This window comes from Nyctereutes procyonoides, unplaced genomic scaffold (genome assembly GCF_905146905.1).
Source record: "Nyctereutes procyonoides isolate TBG_1078 unplaced genomic scaffold, NYPRO_anot_genome, whole genome shotgun sequence".
Lineage (NCBI taxonomy): Eukaryota > Metazoa > Chordata > Mammalia > Carnivora > Canidae > Nyctereutes > Nyctereutes procyonoides.
The window spans coordinates 25,801,967-25,819,038 of NW_026575046.1; the positions used below are offsets into that span (position 1 = coordinate 25,801,967).

General features: G+C 35.4%; 1 protein-coding gene across 1 annotated transcript in view; it reads left to right on the plus strand.

Moving 5' to 3' along the window:
• The window catches only part of ITGA1 (integrin subunit alpha 1), a 167,224-nt gene that overhangs the window by 115,087 nt on the left and 35,065 nt on the right, over nt 1-17,072 (plus strand). Inside the window, exons 12-18 of the mRNA XM_055324892.1 lie at nt 2,264-2,406; nt 5,712-5,855; nt 7,129-7,386; nt 9,564-9,694; nt 12,004-12,170; nt 13,802-13,938; nt 15,384-15,494. Of these exons, the coding sequence (XP_055180867.1) occupies nt 2,264-2,406; nt 5,712-5,855; nt 7,129-7,386; nt 9,564-9,694; nt 12,004-12,170; nt 13,802-13,938; nt 15,384-15,494 (1,091 nt within the window). The remainder of the gene's footprint in view (nt 1-2,263; nt 2,407-5,711; nt 5,856-7,128; nt 7,387-9,563; nt 9,695-12,003; nt 12,171-13,801; nt 13,939-15,383; nt 15,495-17,072) is intronic.

A 17,072-nucleotide genomic window follows, 5' to 3' on the forward strand; every position in this document is an offset into this window, starting at 1 on the left:
TTTAAAGGTTCTTTTATCAGTTGGCATTCATAGCTCTGTAAGTTAAAAAAAAATAAAGTATACTAACACTCTTAGGCCTATCTCGTCTTAATATTCTTTAGTAGAGGGATTCCCTGGGTGGTGCAGCGGTTTAGCGCCTGCCTTTGGCCCAGGGCGCGATCCTGGAGACCCGGGATCGAATCCCACGTCGGGCTCCCGGTACATGGAGCCTGCTTCTCCCTCTGCCTGTGTCTCTGCCTCTCTCTCTCTGTGTGACTGTCATAAATAAAAATTTAAAAAAAATATATTTTTTAGTAGAGTGACATAAAATAAAACAGCTTTGTTTTTCATATTCTTCTTTTTTACTTTATTTATGTATAAACATGACCTTAAGGCTTTTATTTTTTAAGCAATATTGTGGTTAGTAACATCAGCACTTGTTTAGTAAAATTACTTGTTTGAAAAAGAATAGTTTATAATTTATTATGTGTAATTTTTTTAGAAGCTCAAAGAAAGATGAAGAAATGAGAATGTGAGAAAAATATTCATGAAGGAAAAATGCCTGAGGAATTGTGTACCTTTAGCACTTGTGAGAATCAAACATGTTTTAGTACAAAAACCTCTGCTCCTTTACAAAAATGTAAGAAAGTGAAAACTATAACCTTGTAGTAAAACACTTGGAAAAAAATTTCAAAATAATCTTTTTCTTAGTAAGAAATACTATTCTGTGGTATTTGGGAAAATAAAATGCCTTCTGCTCTGCTGATGGGCAGATCTGGTTACTAGAACATTTCTTCCTTCTGTAGAGTGGAAATGTGCACATGGCAATTTTTATTTATTGATTGAGCTTTTTTCTCTATGGACACAAAGAATAAATTTAATTCTTCATGTAAAAATTAAGAATTATCTGACACAAAAAATGAAAGCCCAATTAAAAAGAGGAATGTCAAAGCTCACTTTTTAAATTTAAATTCGAATTAGTTAACATATAGCATATATTAGTTTCAGATGTACAGTATAGTGATTCAACACTTCCTTACATCACCTGGTTCTCATCACAAGTGCCCTCCTTAATGCCTATCACCTGTTTCACCCATCACCCCTTCTACTTCCTTTTAACCACAAAAATGCAAATTAAATTCACAGCAAAATATTATTGTTAGATTATGTTTAACATCTATTATAACATTCACAAAGTTAAATAACAGTAATAATACCCAATGTTTGGGGAATTTGATGAAATTAGTGTGTCCTTTGGCTGTTCGTAGAATAAATTAGTACAAATGTTCTGGAAACAATTTGCTCGACACTGAAGGAATTGAAAATTTGATCCAGTAATTTTTCCTTGAATTTTATCACCATAAAAATCCAAAAGAAGGAAAAAAAATAAATGTTCAAGGATGTCTTTGAAGGCTTAAGTATAATAACAAAAAATTTAAAACCACCTAAAAAATCCTTCCATGTTATTGGGAAATGGTCCTTTGGTAGAAACGTAATGCCTTTATGCCTTAACTTAGAGAAATAAACGTCAACTACTTAAAAGTACTACTTAAAAATCTACAGCAGCAAGGGTATCTGGGTGGCTTAGTTGATTAAGTATCTGATTCTTGATTTCAGCTCAGGTCATGATCTTAGGGTTGAGAGATCAAGCCCTGTGGGGGCTCAATGCTGGGCATGGAGCCTGCTTAAGATTCTCTCTCTCTCTTTCCCTCTGCTCTTCCCCCTGCCTCAGGAGCAGGCTCACACCTTAGCTTTCAAATAAATAAATATATATATAGATAGATAGATAAATAGATAATAAATAAATAATCTAGAGCAGCAACACAGAAAAGGCTTACATTTCCTATGATTCGAACTATTTAAAATTATTATTTTTATCATATAAAATAATAAAATAAATTAATAATTATCAAAATTATCAGTCTTTATAATATGTCCAGATAAAGTACAATTGATTTATTACAAAGTGGTGAATTGGGATTATGAGGGATTTTTTGTGGAGTTTTTTTTTTCCTTCTTTCATCACTGTTACATCATTTTTGCCTTTAAACAATGAAAAACTGGGGTGGAGGAGTGGACAAAACAGTCGCAATAGATAATCAGAAAGCATGCTAAAAGCTTCTACCAAGACAAACTTAAATAAATATTTTCAAAAACAAGATAAATATATATAAAGACACAAAAAATAATTCTCCCAGCCACTTAAAATGGATCTTAATTTATTCTGTACAGATTTTAAGGGATCAAGTAGTACATCTGACATCTGGCATCTCTCTTTTGTTAGGCTACACAGTGAACTCTGCCACTGTTTCTGGAGCTGTGCTGTACATTGCTGGACAGCCACGGTATAATCATACAGGCCAGGTTGTCATCTACAGGATGGACGATGGAGACATCAAGATTCTCCAGACGCTCAGTGGAGAACAGGTAAGCTTGAAAATTATTGTTTTAAATTAATCCATTTATACTCTCTGCAAATTTAAATGAACCATCTATTGTCCTAAACTTTGAAAGAAAAAATCCTCTCATAATCAATATCAACTTTATTAAACAGGGCTCCATGTTAGCTTCCTTGTGGGGATGTAAAATGCCTGCATCTTTGGCCTCAGGAATATTTCAGTTACATGGAAGTGGAGATAAGATGTATAGATGATTATATAGATACAGATATACAAATATATACATAAAAAATATCTAAAACATCAAGAGGCTTGAAAATGCCAGTGGCACATACAGTAAACTCAGAAGATGGGAAGATTTTTTAAGCTAGAATTGGTGCCAAAAGTCTCAATACAAGATAAGATTTGTGCTAGTCTAGAAGGAAAAAATAGACTGTAGATAGGTAGAAAAAACAGAAGAGCCAGTTAAAAAGATAATGTGAACTCCAATTGTGTAAGGCTTCAAAAGAAAGGCTTGTGTAAGGCAAACTAAAGAAATTGGATTTTCTCCTGGTGGTCATGGGAAGTTATAACATGTAAAATCAAAAAATTCTCATTAGGTGATACTGAGAAATATTGAGAAATACTAAAAAGAGTTTAAGAAATTATACATGCAATATGCAAACATAAATATATGTAAATACTTTTAAACTGAAACATCTATGCTGTTGGTTACTATTGTGTTGCAATCATTTGGGCTTCACTACATATCCCAGCTCATCAGACTGCCCCTCTACACTCCTCCCATCACTGACTACTCCAAAAGGCAGGGAAGCATCAGCCTTCCTCCCCTGCAGGTGTACTCACAGCGGCCCAACAGAACAGCTTGGGTGAGAGGAGACAGATACATTGGGCAAGTACAGAGCTGTCCTCTCTTTAATGCCCCACAGGAGCCAATATCTTTCATAACAACACCATAGATATTAGCTTCCAGGGCTCCATTAGCTTAAGGACATGCAGTAGTCAGAGTCATCCTGATAAGCTTACACTGTGTTATCTCAATCACGTATTTATAGTTCCCCACAGCCTAAATGCAGTGTCCCAATGAGACATTATTTTTACCACTCTCAATATTGCTTAGTAATATAATTGAAATCCTTTCCCCACAGATGTCCAGAGGAACAGAGTTAGAGTGAACCAAAAGTAAGAGGCTCATATATAAAGATTATCATATATATAAAATAATATAACCTGGTGAAAGAGTTTTATTAGCCCTTTGCCCACATTTGTAATCAGAAAATGCATCAACAATTTTTAAAAGGCTATTGCTGTAGCAAGGATAAGGTGAGGAGAGCTTAAAATGATGTATCACCAATAAAAATGGAAAAGGAAGGAGCATAGTAGACATAAATACCGAGGAACTGACAAGATTGTAAAATGAAGCATTTTGTATGACATCTTAGGTCTGATATCACTCTATTAATTGTCTATAAGACAGGAAGTGAAAATTTTGTGAAAATTGCTCATGAAAGTTACAAATGATTTAAATTATGAATAATTTAAGTTTCAAGCCTGGTAATCTGGGAGAAAGGTGGCACCATTATTAGAATGTCATCAACTCAAGCAATGTAGATATTTTTTTAATGGTATTTGGTTTTACATGTTTCCTGTAACAGTAAGCACAAATTCAAATGGTTATGGGTGCCAGGAAGGTAAAGTAAATAAATAAAGCTACTGCACAAAAAACAACAGGAAATGGTGGGAACCATGGCCTGGACAGCTCATGAGCCACCTAAACATTTAGTGCCCACTCAGCTCCAGATAGCTATTGTCATGGGAGCATGAAGTCCCAAGATTGCTAGATCTTACAGCATTTTATTTATGTTTGTAATTAATTCAACTTAAAAAAAAACTTTTAAACCCTTCATAACCTATGAGGAAAGAACATTCGAAAGTCAATGTCTAGCAGTTGTCTAAGTGTCTAGCAATGTCTAGGAATGTAGAACTGGAGCCTTGAGAGGAGGATAGAATGAAATTTGCAACTTTCAGTAATAGAAATGTTTGGAAGGATTACCCATCTAGGAGAGGGGAAAGGGGGGAAAGTTCAGGTCTTAGTTTAGGGGATGCCAAAATCTAGGGCATGGGAGGAGGAAAAGGAGCTAGCAGAGATGAAAGCAAAGAATGGCCTATGATATTATGGCAGAATCAGGAGAGCAAAATTAAAATCATGGAAGCCAAGACAGGAAGTTTCAATAAGAGAATTATCAAAAGCATCAAATATTAAACATAGGTCAATATTTGGTAAGGTTATTGCATTTAGATAATGAAGTGTTAGTCTCCTGCATTTCCCTAAAATGCATCCATATCTTTAAAAGAAAAAAACATTGCTGCAAGGGGATGGTCTCCCTGCAATCCTTTTATATTTTTCAATCTTCCACAGATGCTAAGACAAGACTTAGCCTTTTTTTTTGTGTCTTAGCACTGATAGGTTTTTTTAATTTAAATTCAATAAGCCAACATATAGTACATCATTAGTTTCAGAGGTAGAGGTCAGTGATTTATCAGTTTGCATATAACACCCAGTGCTCATCACATCACATGCCCTCCTTAATGCTTATCATCCAGTTGCCCCAAACTCCTACCCCGCTCCTCTCCAGCAACCTTCAGTTTGTGTCCTATGACTAAGAGTCTCTTATGGTTTGTCTCCCTCTCTGATCTCTTTCCATTCTGTTTTCCCTCCCTTCCCCTATGATCCTCTGCGCTGTTTCTTACATTCCACACATGAGTAAAGGCATATGATAATTGTCTTTCTGACTGACTTATTTCACTCACATAAGACTTAGCCATTTTGTTGAGTAAACTTCGAAGTCTACAAGGTGAAATACACTGTACCAGTATTCCAAGACAAATCAATTCTTCATATTGTATTTTATTTCATATTTTCATACTATGGTATATAAACATATATTGAAGCCATCCTAGAATGCCTATTATTGTTCAATCTCATTTTATTTCCCTAAAAAAAAATCATGGTGGCATTCATTATCCTTTCTGCTTTTTGAAGAAGAAAGATATGCTAGGATGAAATCTAAAGGAAGCCATTTCTCTTACTCTCAAGCTGCAGAATCTGGGACAGCTGCTCATCCTGAAGGATGGGTCTGATTATTAGCCTCCCACAAAAGCCAATAAATAGCTCTCAGGTAGAATCCATTTCTATATTTTATTTCTATTTCTATATCTACCTGAATCTCAATTACTCTTCTAGATTAGTATAAGTAAAAGAAATGCAGGCTTTTAGCTATCTTGAGAATTTCTGATGTTCATCAGATTATTTTGTTTTGTTTTGTACCCTAGATCGGTTCCTATTTTGGCAGTGTTTTAACAACAATTGACATTGATAAAGATTCTAACACTGACATTCTTCTGGTCGGGGCTCCCATGTACATGGGAACAGAGAAAGAGGAACAAGGAAAAGTGTATGTGTATGCTCTGAATCAGGTAATGGTACCTCTGGGCCTAGTAGAATGTCGAGAGTATCTCTTCCTTTCTTTCAATTTCAAGTAAATAATGCAGTTCCAATTTGGTACTCACTTTAGAAAAAGGAGCAAAGAATCTTTCAGGACCTCTTTACCCCCACCAACTCCTCAGTTTCTAAATGAACATTTTAGAATTCTAATAAGGTAGTTCAAGCCGTTAGGCATTCTCTGCTTGGAAATGTGAAATATCCTTTTTTAGCATAAAATATAAAGATAAATATAAATCTTTTTAAACTGCTAAATAAACTCACAGGGCAGCCATTCATACCTCTGGCCTAGGGGTGTTGGGAATATTAGCAGTTAAAATGCATTAACTGTCAAAAACAGGTAAAGCTGGGAAAGCAGAGACTGAAATAGTAAACTATATGTCAGTGACACCAGACAGTTTCAGCAAACTACTACAGTCTTTGGAATACTTCATTGGGCTGGAGTGAGATTTTGTTTTCCACTCCAGACCTTAGACATCATTTATTAGGTGAAATAATTCTTGATCTTCATTAGAAGAGTTTTGGGTTTGGGGGTTGGTGTTTTGGGCAGTTTGGGGGGTTTGTTTTGTTTTGTTGTTATTTACAGAAAAGTCAATATTCATCTAGTTAGCTTTTTAAATTCTTAGAGTCTGTCCAATTAATTGTTTTAATCCATAAGTTGCATATCTTTCTTCCTATCATTTTGTTCGCTTTTTCCCATCAATATTTTTTGGTCCTGTGCTGTTTTTCCCTTTTTTTCTAGAAAATGTGTTCCTGACCATCATTACTAATACTTTCTGTTCCTTATTGAGTTTTTTGTTTTGTTTTGTTTTGTTTTGTTTCACTCTATATAGCTTTGGGGAAAGTTTGCTTTTTGGAAAAAAGTCAATTTCCTCTTTACCCCATAGGGGAGACTATATAGAGACTTTCCAAAGAAGCAAATTTTGGATGAAGGAAAGAGAGATACCTGAATTGAGGATTTAAAAATTCAGTTATTCGGCTTTAAAAACATACTGTCAGTTATATACTCACTTGGTTGCATTAAAAAGAGAATCCATTAAAATCCTTAATATGTCTTCCTCCCCATACTTCTGTTCTTTAAAATCTTTATCTTTGCTCTCAGAAAGCACCCTTTTTAAGAAATTTTACAAACTCTACCATTGATGTACAAATGGTTTTTAATAGCACTGATTTAGCATGTACTTAAAAATTTCACTGTGCTGCAGTAATGATAGAAATCCATAAGTATCCTGTTTATCTTTCTTCCAGACAAGGTTTGAATATCAAATGAGCCTGGAACCCATTAAGCAGACTTGCTGCTCATCTCTAAAGCATAATTCATGCACAAAAGAAAACAAAAATGAGCCATGTGGGGCTCGTTTCGGAACAGCTATTGCTGCTGTGAGAGACCTCAATCTTGATGGATTTGATGACATTGTGATTGGAGCTCCCCTGGAAGATGATCATGGGGGAGCTGTGTACATTTATCATGGGAGTGGCAAGACTATAAGGAAAGAGTATGCGCAAGTAAGAAGTTAAACCTACACATTCCTACCGTTAAATGATAAGTGGGTTTAATGCTAGGCTTGCTTATTGTCTTACTTCATGAATTAATTGATTTTTTTCCTCTATCTCTCTTGGGAAACTAGATTTAATTCTCTTTTAAGTTTTCTTTACAGAAGCATTATTTTGTTTTATCCTTTTATCTAGTTTCTTTTTTCTGTTATTTGCCATGTCATCATGATCTGAGCTCTCAGAATAGTAAAAAAAAAAAAAAAAAAAAACAAACAAACAAAAAAAAACACTTTTTAACAATGTTATCTGACCTTGCATTGTGGCTGGTCCTAAACAGAGGATACCTGTTTCTGAATAAGAGAACAATAACGGTATGATTCAGTCAATAAAGAATATGAGATTATTGTTTTTATATTCAATATCCATGTTGTTATAATGAAGTTGCATTACATTTATATTTATGAATTAAATTGGTATATTTTTGTCAAATGAATTTGGGTCCCTGAGGTTTATAATTCTTTCACAACTAACCCCTCTTGGAAAAAAAATCTGAATAACTAAGCTTAACCTGCAGGGGATTTCTGTTGTTGTTTAACATTTATTGTAAGTTAATGTTTCTAAACCATAAATGTAATTTTTTCCTACATGAGAAAAATATCTATCCGTTCACAAAAGTGTTTAATGTACCATAAAAGTAGGAGAGTTTAAAGGAATTCTTCTAATGTAATTGTCTGTTTTTAAGTAACCATAAGTAGTTAGGCATTGAACTACTTATATAACATGAAAAGAAAGAGCACCAATTATTTCTTTTTATATTTGACTTCTTTTTGTACTGTGGTCAACAGAATTCTCAAAATCCATTCATGTATTGTGAAATCATGCTTAATTTTTCATAAAGTCATAATGACATTAGTGAAACAATAAAGTAAAGGACATATTTCAGTAACAGCACTTCCATCCATTTAGTAAATTATTTATTTTCAAATAATTCAAAAGTCTTCATGGCATTGCTTAACTGAAAACAGGCAATATTTACCACGGGAGTGTGATGGAATCAAGAATTGAAGGGAAGAGTTTCTTTTTTTTTTTTTAAGATTTTATTTATTTATTCATGAGCGACACAGACAGAGAGAGAGAGAGAGAGAGAGAGAGAGGCAGAGACACACAGGCAGAGGGAGAAACAGGCTCCATGCAGGGAGCTGGACGTGGGACTCTATCCTGGTCTCCAGGATCAGGTCCTGGGACAAAGGCGGCACTAAACCACTGAGCCACCTAGGCTGCCCAAGGGAAGAGTTTCTTTCTTATGTTCTATCACTTTATTCCTTCACTATTAATCCTGATGATTTAGTGAAACGGCATTTTCACTGTAGAAAAAAGAGAATATTTAAATCATTAATAATAAAATAGATTGTCATAAGAAATGTTTATGCGTGGAAAATGTTTCCCTTTGATTGCCTTGTTTGGCTTCTTAATTTATGGTTTTTAAGTGAAGAAAGGAGGATTAGAAGACCCCAAGTTTAGGGAAGGTCTGTCAGTCCCATCTCCTTGCCATCAGGTCCTATTAAAATATTACCAGCTGGAACAAAAGCCAAATCAGGAAGTATGAATATTAAACACATTATGTTTGGGTATATGCACAAATCAGTCTTGGAGAATTCAACATTCATTCTTGCCTTTTGAGTTTAGAGTGCCCTTGACTTTTAGCAAAGATCATATACTGGAAAATGTATTTGGTGGAATGTTCTATTTATAACCAGCCGTCAAATTCAGTGAGCCCCCAACTGACCCCTAGGACAAACTTCCACTCCCTCTCTTGCTTGTCTGATGTGTTTTAAAGGTTCCAGCATCTTTAAATATCTTGGTATTATGGGATTGAGTGGGAACCAGAAAGGAGAGCCAATTACTCACAATGTTTTCCTTGAGCATTAGACAAGATGACGTTATAAAATTTTTTTCCCTCTCTCTGGTGTCAGTAACCCTGAAATTATTTTGTCTGTACTATAAAAAGAATAAGCTTTGGTAACATCTGAGTAATTCATCTTGTCACCACATGAGGGGCTTCTTAGGCAGATTTCCAAAATATCTTTAATTCTAATTTTGTGTTAACCAATCCAAGTTCTCAGATTTATTTAAAACTGTTTTTGAAGAGACACTTCTGGCATAAAAACTCTCTGTTGGGACTTTCACAGCGTATTCCATCAGGTGGAGATGGCAAGACACTAAAATTTTTTGGCCAGTCTATCCATGGAGAAATGGATTTAAATGGTGATGGTCTGACTGATGTGACTATTGGGGGCCTTGGTGGTGCTGCCCTCTTCTGGTATGTATTTTAATAACATCCAATTAATCTGAATATTTCACAAAGAGTTCCAGAGCTCAGAGGATGATTGGAGCCTGTATTATACCAAATATCTGTTTTCTTTTGTACCCCATTATTTTTTTTCATACCCCATTATTTAGATAGAAGCTACATAGTTTAAGAATCTGGAGGAGTAAATAAGTCTTAAAATTGAGAAACCATATTAAATAACAAGTAGAGCCAACTCTTAATTTGAGGTATTTATTATGTGCTTGGCACTAAGATAGGTATTCTGTTTTAGAGGACAGCATAAGGTAGAAGAGGGCCCCATAGAGAACAAGAAAACATCCCTAACTTTGAGTTGTTCACAAGCTTTTAGGGGTAATTGACTCTTCCCTCATTTACTTAATATGGATAATTAGACAATTGTGCATTATTGTCTGTATTCATATTGTTGGCCAAGCATAGAAGCATCTTCAGTAATATCTATGGTCAGCCTTTAAAATGTCTGCATCTCAAATTAATTTCATTTAATTGTAAAATTCTAATCAATGATCAGATATATAAATACCATTCTACTTATTAACTTGTTAATAAAATAATGTATTAATAATATTAATAATTCCAGTTTTAACTGGTTAGGAAGCCCAACTTCAAAAAAGCATTCTATTTGGCAAAAAAAGTGACTAAAATATCAAGGATATGAATTTTGTGTGATAATTTTTTTAAATGTTACAAACTTAATTAAGAAATATAACGAAAGAGGGGGACACCTGAGTGACTCAGTCAGTTAAGCATCTGACTCCTGATTTCGGCTCAGGTAATGATCTCATGGTTGTGAGATGAAGCCCCATGTCTGGCTCCATACTCAGCATGGAGTCCGCTTGAGATTTTCTTTTGCTCTCCCTCTGCCCCTCCCCTTGCTCACTCACTCTCTCTCCAAAGGAAAAAAAAAAAAAGAAAGATGAAAAAGAAATATAATGAAAGGATTTAATATATTAAAAATATATTTATGCCATGTGCTTTGATGAAAAGTCCACGTATTGATTCTTCCAAATTAATCATTGACTTAAAGTAATTTAGATGGAAACAAACCTCAAAGGTCTTTTTCTAGAAGGAATTTATCTAGAAAAGTAGTAAAGATAGAGACCTGAAAGTAGATGACTTTGTCATAATTTAAGACAATTAATTGCAATTATAATTACAATTGATAACATTGTAAATAGCATTGTGTGATGGCAGATGGTAACTGCACTTATTGTGGTGAACATAGCATAATGAATACCATTATTGAATCACAGTTACACACCTGAAACTAATATGTCAACTATACTGAAACTTAAAAATTTGAAAAAAAATTTAAAAATTAAAAATAGAGATCATGTTTAAAATGTTTAAGAGATATGTTTAAAAACTTACTGTCAAATAAAAATTGTACACTAAATTGTGCACAGAAAATAGCCATTATATTAAAAAATGTTTTAGCCATATAATAAGGAGAAAAAAACTGTAAGGTGGTGCCTAGGAAAGGAGAATTCTGGTCAGCAGGTAGCTGTGACTTTGGGGAGGTCACGCCCAGAAGCAGGCCTCCAAACCAGAAGTCACCAGTGTCAGCCAGAAAGGGTACATTTAGTCTTTGTTTAAACTGTTAATCCTGGATTAATTTATTACTATAACCTTAATTTAAAAATATTTAGCATATTGACTCTCATATTAAAAATATATACAGGGCAGCCCAGGTGGCTTGGCGGTTTGGCACCCCCTTCAGCCTAGGGTGTAATCCTGGAGACCCAGGATCAAGTCCTGTGTGGGGCTCCCTGCATGGAGCCTACTTATCCCTCTGCCTGTGTCTCTGCCTCTCTCTCTCTCTCTCTCTCTCTCTCTCTGTCTCTCATGAATGAATGAATAAAATCTTTAAATATATATATATGCGTATATATACATACATACATACGTACATACATAAGGGCAATTTATACTCTCCGGTTTTGTTTCAAAGTTTTCTTACAAAGCTCGGAAGACTTATTTATGGCTGACATGGGGCTCAATCCCAGGACCCTGCTCAGTGGGGAATCTACTTCTCTCTCTTCTTCTGCCCCTCCCCTCCAGCTCATGCACACACACATGCACTTTCTCGCAAATAAGTAAAATCTTTAAAAATAATTTTAAAAATAAATGTTTTTTTAAAAATCACCAAAGAAATGGAATCCTGAGAGCCCAACTATACACAAAGGAGAATCCCCATCAGTGCATTCACATTGCATTCCCATATTGATGGCATTCATTAAATGTGAAAAGGTGTGAATAATCATCACTGTGTATGTTTGTAGGTCCCGAGATGTGGCTGTAGTTAAAGTGACTATGAATTTTGAACCCAATAAAGTGAATATCCAAAAGAAAAACTGCCGTGTGGAAGGAAAGGAAACAGTATGCATAAATGCTACAGTGTGTTTTGATGTGAAATTAAAGTCCAAAGAAGACACAATTTACATAGCTGGTAAGTGTCATATGTATACCAAGTACTTCGGGGCAGGAGGACAATACACATGAGGAAACTCAGGAAGATACTGTATTTTCCCCCTTGATAGGGATCTGCATCTCACATTTGCCCCTGTGTACATGTTGAACCTTGAAAAAAATCTACTAAAGAAAGAATATGTTATGGAACCCATAAATTCTGGAGCAGAAACTGTAATGCTTATATGCAATGACTCTCCCATTTACCACAAACAACCAGGTGCTAAAAACAACAACAATAATAATAATACAATTAAGAAGTAGAATTTGAAAATTGGGCTCCAAAAGAGCCCAGTTTTCCTTCCCATAGGTTTTCACAAACCCTCTCTTGCTTCTCCTACCCTATTTGGTAAGACTGGTATCGCAAAGGACCTGAATATTTTGCCACCCCTACTTCCTGAGATCTCTTTGCTCAAATCAGAAGATAACCCTGGTTTTTGAGATTCGGACATGTCCCATGTGTATGCTCTCAGGCACAGTCTGAGTATCTCCTCCTACCTACATGTACACTATCTAAGGTGGTTTTTTAATGATATTGAAATATGTTGGAGTCAAAACTGTGGAGGCCATTGGTTGCAAAAGAGTAGTTTACTCTATAAAACAAACGTGAGTAGAATATGAAAAATCATTAATCCTTAAAATCTATTTTTCTTAGTTTTCTCTACACATGCATACTTATGCTCTGCAATGGCCCTCTGACTAGAAGATGAATTAGGTATAGAAATGTAAAATGAGCTACATTTTCATATACAGCATTATTTCAGTCTCATTTGATTTTTATAAAGTAACTAAGTGATAAAACTAAGTAGGATTGGGGATCCCTGGGTGGCTCGGCGGTTTGGCGCCTGCCTTTGGCCCAGGGCGCGATCCTGCGGTCCTGGAATCGAGTCCCGTGTCAGGCTCCCGGCGTGGAGCCTGCTTCTTCCTCTGCCTGTGTCTCTGCCTCTCTCTCTCTCTCTCTCTCTCTCTCTCTCTATGTCTATCATGAATAAATAAAAAAAATCGAAAAAAAATAAAAATAAACTAAGGATTGTTGCCTTTTTAGAGAGTGTAAGGTTTAACTTGTTTTTTTTTAATTTTGGTATGCCTATTTTATTAAATTCATTTATTAAGCTTATTTTATTATGTGTTTGAACAGTCTGAAGTGACTTTTTCATAAAATAGGTAAAAATACATTAATGTATATTTTTGTGTCTATTGAAATATAATCAATATTCTAAATAGGACTTCAACATTACTAAACTAAAAATATAATTTAAGTGAAAACCCAATAAATACATGCATGGTCAGAAAATTCATTTACATGCAGGTGTACATGTGTATGAGTGTGTGGGTGTGCATATGTACATATACATTATAAGTGTGATTAAACATTAAAGGCATAGTGAACTCAGAAAGTGATTCTGAGATTGTCTTTATGGTTATCCTACAGGTTATCACAAAGGTTATCTTTATGACTAGGACTACTATTGTACTACAGTAGTGTGGATAGCTTAGTAATAGAAACTTTTATTGACTGATTGCTCAAGAGCTTTTTCTATAATGCTAATTTGATGAACTAGACCATATGAAAATTAGTGCAAGTAAATATTTCTGTCATTTTATTTCCAGATATGCAGTACCGTGTCACACTAGATTCACTAAGACAGATATCACGAAGCTTTTTCTCTGGAACTCAAGAAAGAAAGATTCAAAGAAACATCACAGTTGAAGAATCAGAATGCACTAAGCTTTCCTTCTACATGTTGGCAAGTAAATCATATATGTTATAACTGCTTTATTCCAAATCAAGAATAAAGCATAGATGTCTTATTTCAAGTCAATCTTATGATTTTATTTCAAAATGCACATCACAAAGCAAACTTCATCTTATTTGGTCACTTTTATCAGAAAATCACAGGCCTGATCTTCTAATTTCCAAATGCATTTCATAAAACTATCTTTCATCTTCCCTGTGTGTTATCAGTCATCCGTATATTATGGAATAGTAGAAAGCACAGTATACTAGTTTATAAGATACCTTCTGCCTTCATTCATTCATTCAGTTTACAGTCATTCATTTATTCTTTTAAACTGAAAACATCATTTAACTTTTGTGGGCCTTATCTGTCAAATGTGGATAAGTGGTTACATGCCCTGAGGGCAAACTGTTGGCCCATGTGATTTCTGGGGTCCCTTCTTGTCCACTGTGCTATATGTGTTTCACTCTTTAAATTGAAGGGGAAGAAATCAAGTATTTTCTATCATCCATAAGCTTTGTGCTTATATAACTTGTATAAAATTTAAAAGGGCATGAAAAACCAGATGCCAGATGTGCCTCTGCCTCCAACCTGCTAAAAATCACTGTAGCGTATATTTGTCCAAAATGTAGACTCTAGCTATGTGTAGGCACTTGGTATTAAAAGGAATTAACTAGTTTCAAAATTTCCAAATTCTTTTTGGATTTTAATAGATACATTAACATTTGTTCTGGAGTCAGCCAGAATGGAATTTGTCTCAAAACTTCCCCACATTCCAAGTGATTTTAACCAAGTTGTTTAGTCTCTTAGAGGCTGAATTTTTCATCTGTAAAATAATGACTATAATGTTACTCATCTTGGAGGACTGTTGAAATACTTCTCAATAATGTTTGTAAAGCTCATAATTCTGGATATGCCATAAGGGATGGCTGTTACTGGTGATAGTATGAAACAACATTGATTACATTCATATCACGTATCATTTTGCATTATAAAATTCTTGCAACTCAAGGCATATATTATACTAATGAAATCTAACTCAATTTAAAGAAAGTTTGCTTTTTTGAAATTGGGAGACTTTCCTAGAAGTATTACATGGCAGTGGTTGGCTCAACGTCTCAAGAGAAAAGATATTGTTATACAAGCAGCCCAGAGTAGAATATCCTGACATGGCAAAGTATGGCATATCCTATTACTCCAGCAGGGTCCCGGAGAAACTGGAGGTGAATCAACTGATCATACTCTGAAGCCTCTGCATTCCACCAGTGTCCCTTATCAAGGCAGAAGGCAGTCTCTCTCCAGTGAAGCAAAAGCCTGATGATCATATGTCAGATCAGGTGCACAAGAATGTTCCAGTAAGCCTGAACCATAGAGGCAGATGGAAGCCATAACAAGATCAGAACATCCAGGAAATATAATACCAATGATAAAATATGTTATGTTTCAACCTGTAGGACAAGCATGACTTTCGGGATTCTGTAAGGATAACTTTGGATTTTAATCTTACCGATCCAGAAAATGGACCTGTTCTTGATGATTCTCTACCAAATTCAGTACATGAATATGTAAGTCAGATTTTTTTTTAATTCAGATAACCTATATGTGAACATATTGGGAGAAAATAAAGCCCTGAAACACATACACATACACACACACACACACACACACACACACACGCACACACAACCTTAAATCAGTTTAAAAAAAAAAAAAACAATGAAATTCTAGAGTTTTCTCAACTCTTCTGTTTCCTGTTATTGGAGGGAACTCTTCAATTTCCTATTGTTGGAGGGAACTTATAAATAACAACTGTTTTTATGTCTCCTAAATTTAGGACCAGTTGAAAGAAAGACATGGGTTGGCCTACTGGAACTCCCTTTTATTACTAATGAACACTGGGTTCCAGGGCACAGCTTAGACATATTGAGTGTATCCTACTGAACAAGACTTAGACCACAGATAACCAAGTATGTCATCAGCAGTGCTCATCAGGTCATTTTCAGGGGGGCCTACATCATAAAACTTGCAGAATAGAGATATAGAGCTTCCCATGGGCACACTGCTGCCCTAAGAACAGAAGAGGTGGGAAGGGACTGATCCTCCTTCCAAATTCACAAAGTTCAATGTCCCACCCCTGAGAAAGAGTGAGCAAGTAGAATGATGGAGTGGAGGAATTGTTAGAGATGGGCAATTAGTCTTCCCCATACACATATCCTTCATTCTGTTTTTCTTCCTTTTAAGTATATTTATGGGTGTCTTAAACATACAGGCTTCATGGTTTATGGTCTAACCTAGGAAGCAGATATTAGGTAGGAATTAAAGCATGTACCCTGGAGGAGAACTTAATTGTTTTATGGGAACTTCTGCCTAGGCAGAGAGTCAGGGGGCATTCCCCTGAAATTGTGACATTTAAGTATTCTCAGGAGTGGAGGGAGCAATGTTTCATGCACAGGGAATTTGTGTAAAGGTTCTGAGGCATTAAAGGACTAAATTAAACTCTCTAATGTGGCTGACACTGAAGAGCAAGGTGGGAAGGTGATGTGGGATGAGGCGGAGGCACAGGCAGGAACCAGATCATTCCAGCCTTTGTGCTAGTGTGCAGGTATTTTGAAGAGCAATGGAATGCTACTGATGGCCTTAATTGGTTCAGTGATACTGGTTTATATTTTCTAAGGATTACTCTGGCTGCAATGTGGAGAATAATTAGAGGAACAATGATTGGAACAAGAGTGGGTGCAGGAGATCACTTAGGAAGCTATTGCATTAGTTCAGGGAGGAAATGAGGATGGCTAGACTAGAAGTGATGGTGAAAATGGAGAGGCAAGAAGAGAGTTGAGAGATTCTTAGAAAAGAAGTAGAATAGACAGCTCTTAATGAAGGTTTAGATAAGGGAGTAGGACTTCATGAGAAGAGAAATCAAGGAAAACTCCTAGTTATTTGGCTTCACCACTTTCTACCCTCTGAGCTCTAATACATTCCTAAGTATTTGATTCTTTTCAAAAGAAAATCTCATAATTGGAGTTGAGCATTTAAGTGTTCTCTCATAGATTTTGATCTTAGAGTACTTGACTTGATTTTTTTGAAACTGTTCTACTCTGGCACACTAAAGCCAGTGAAAAACATCTGTGAAAATTGTGCATTCT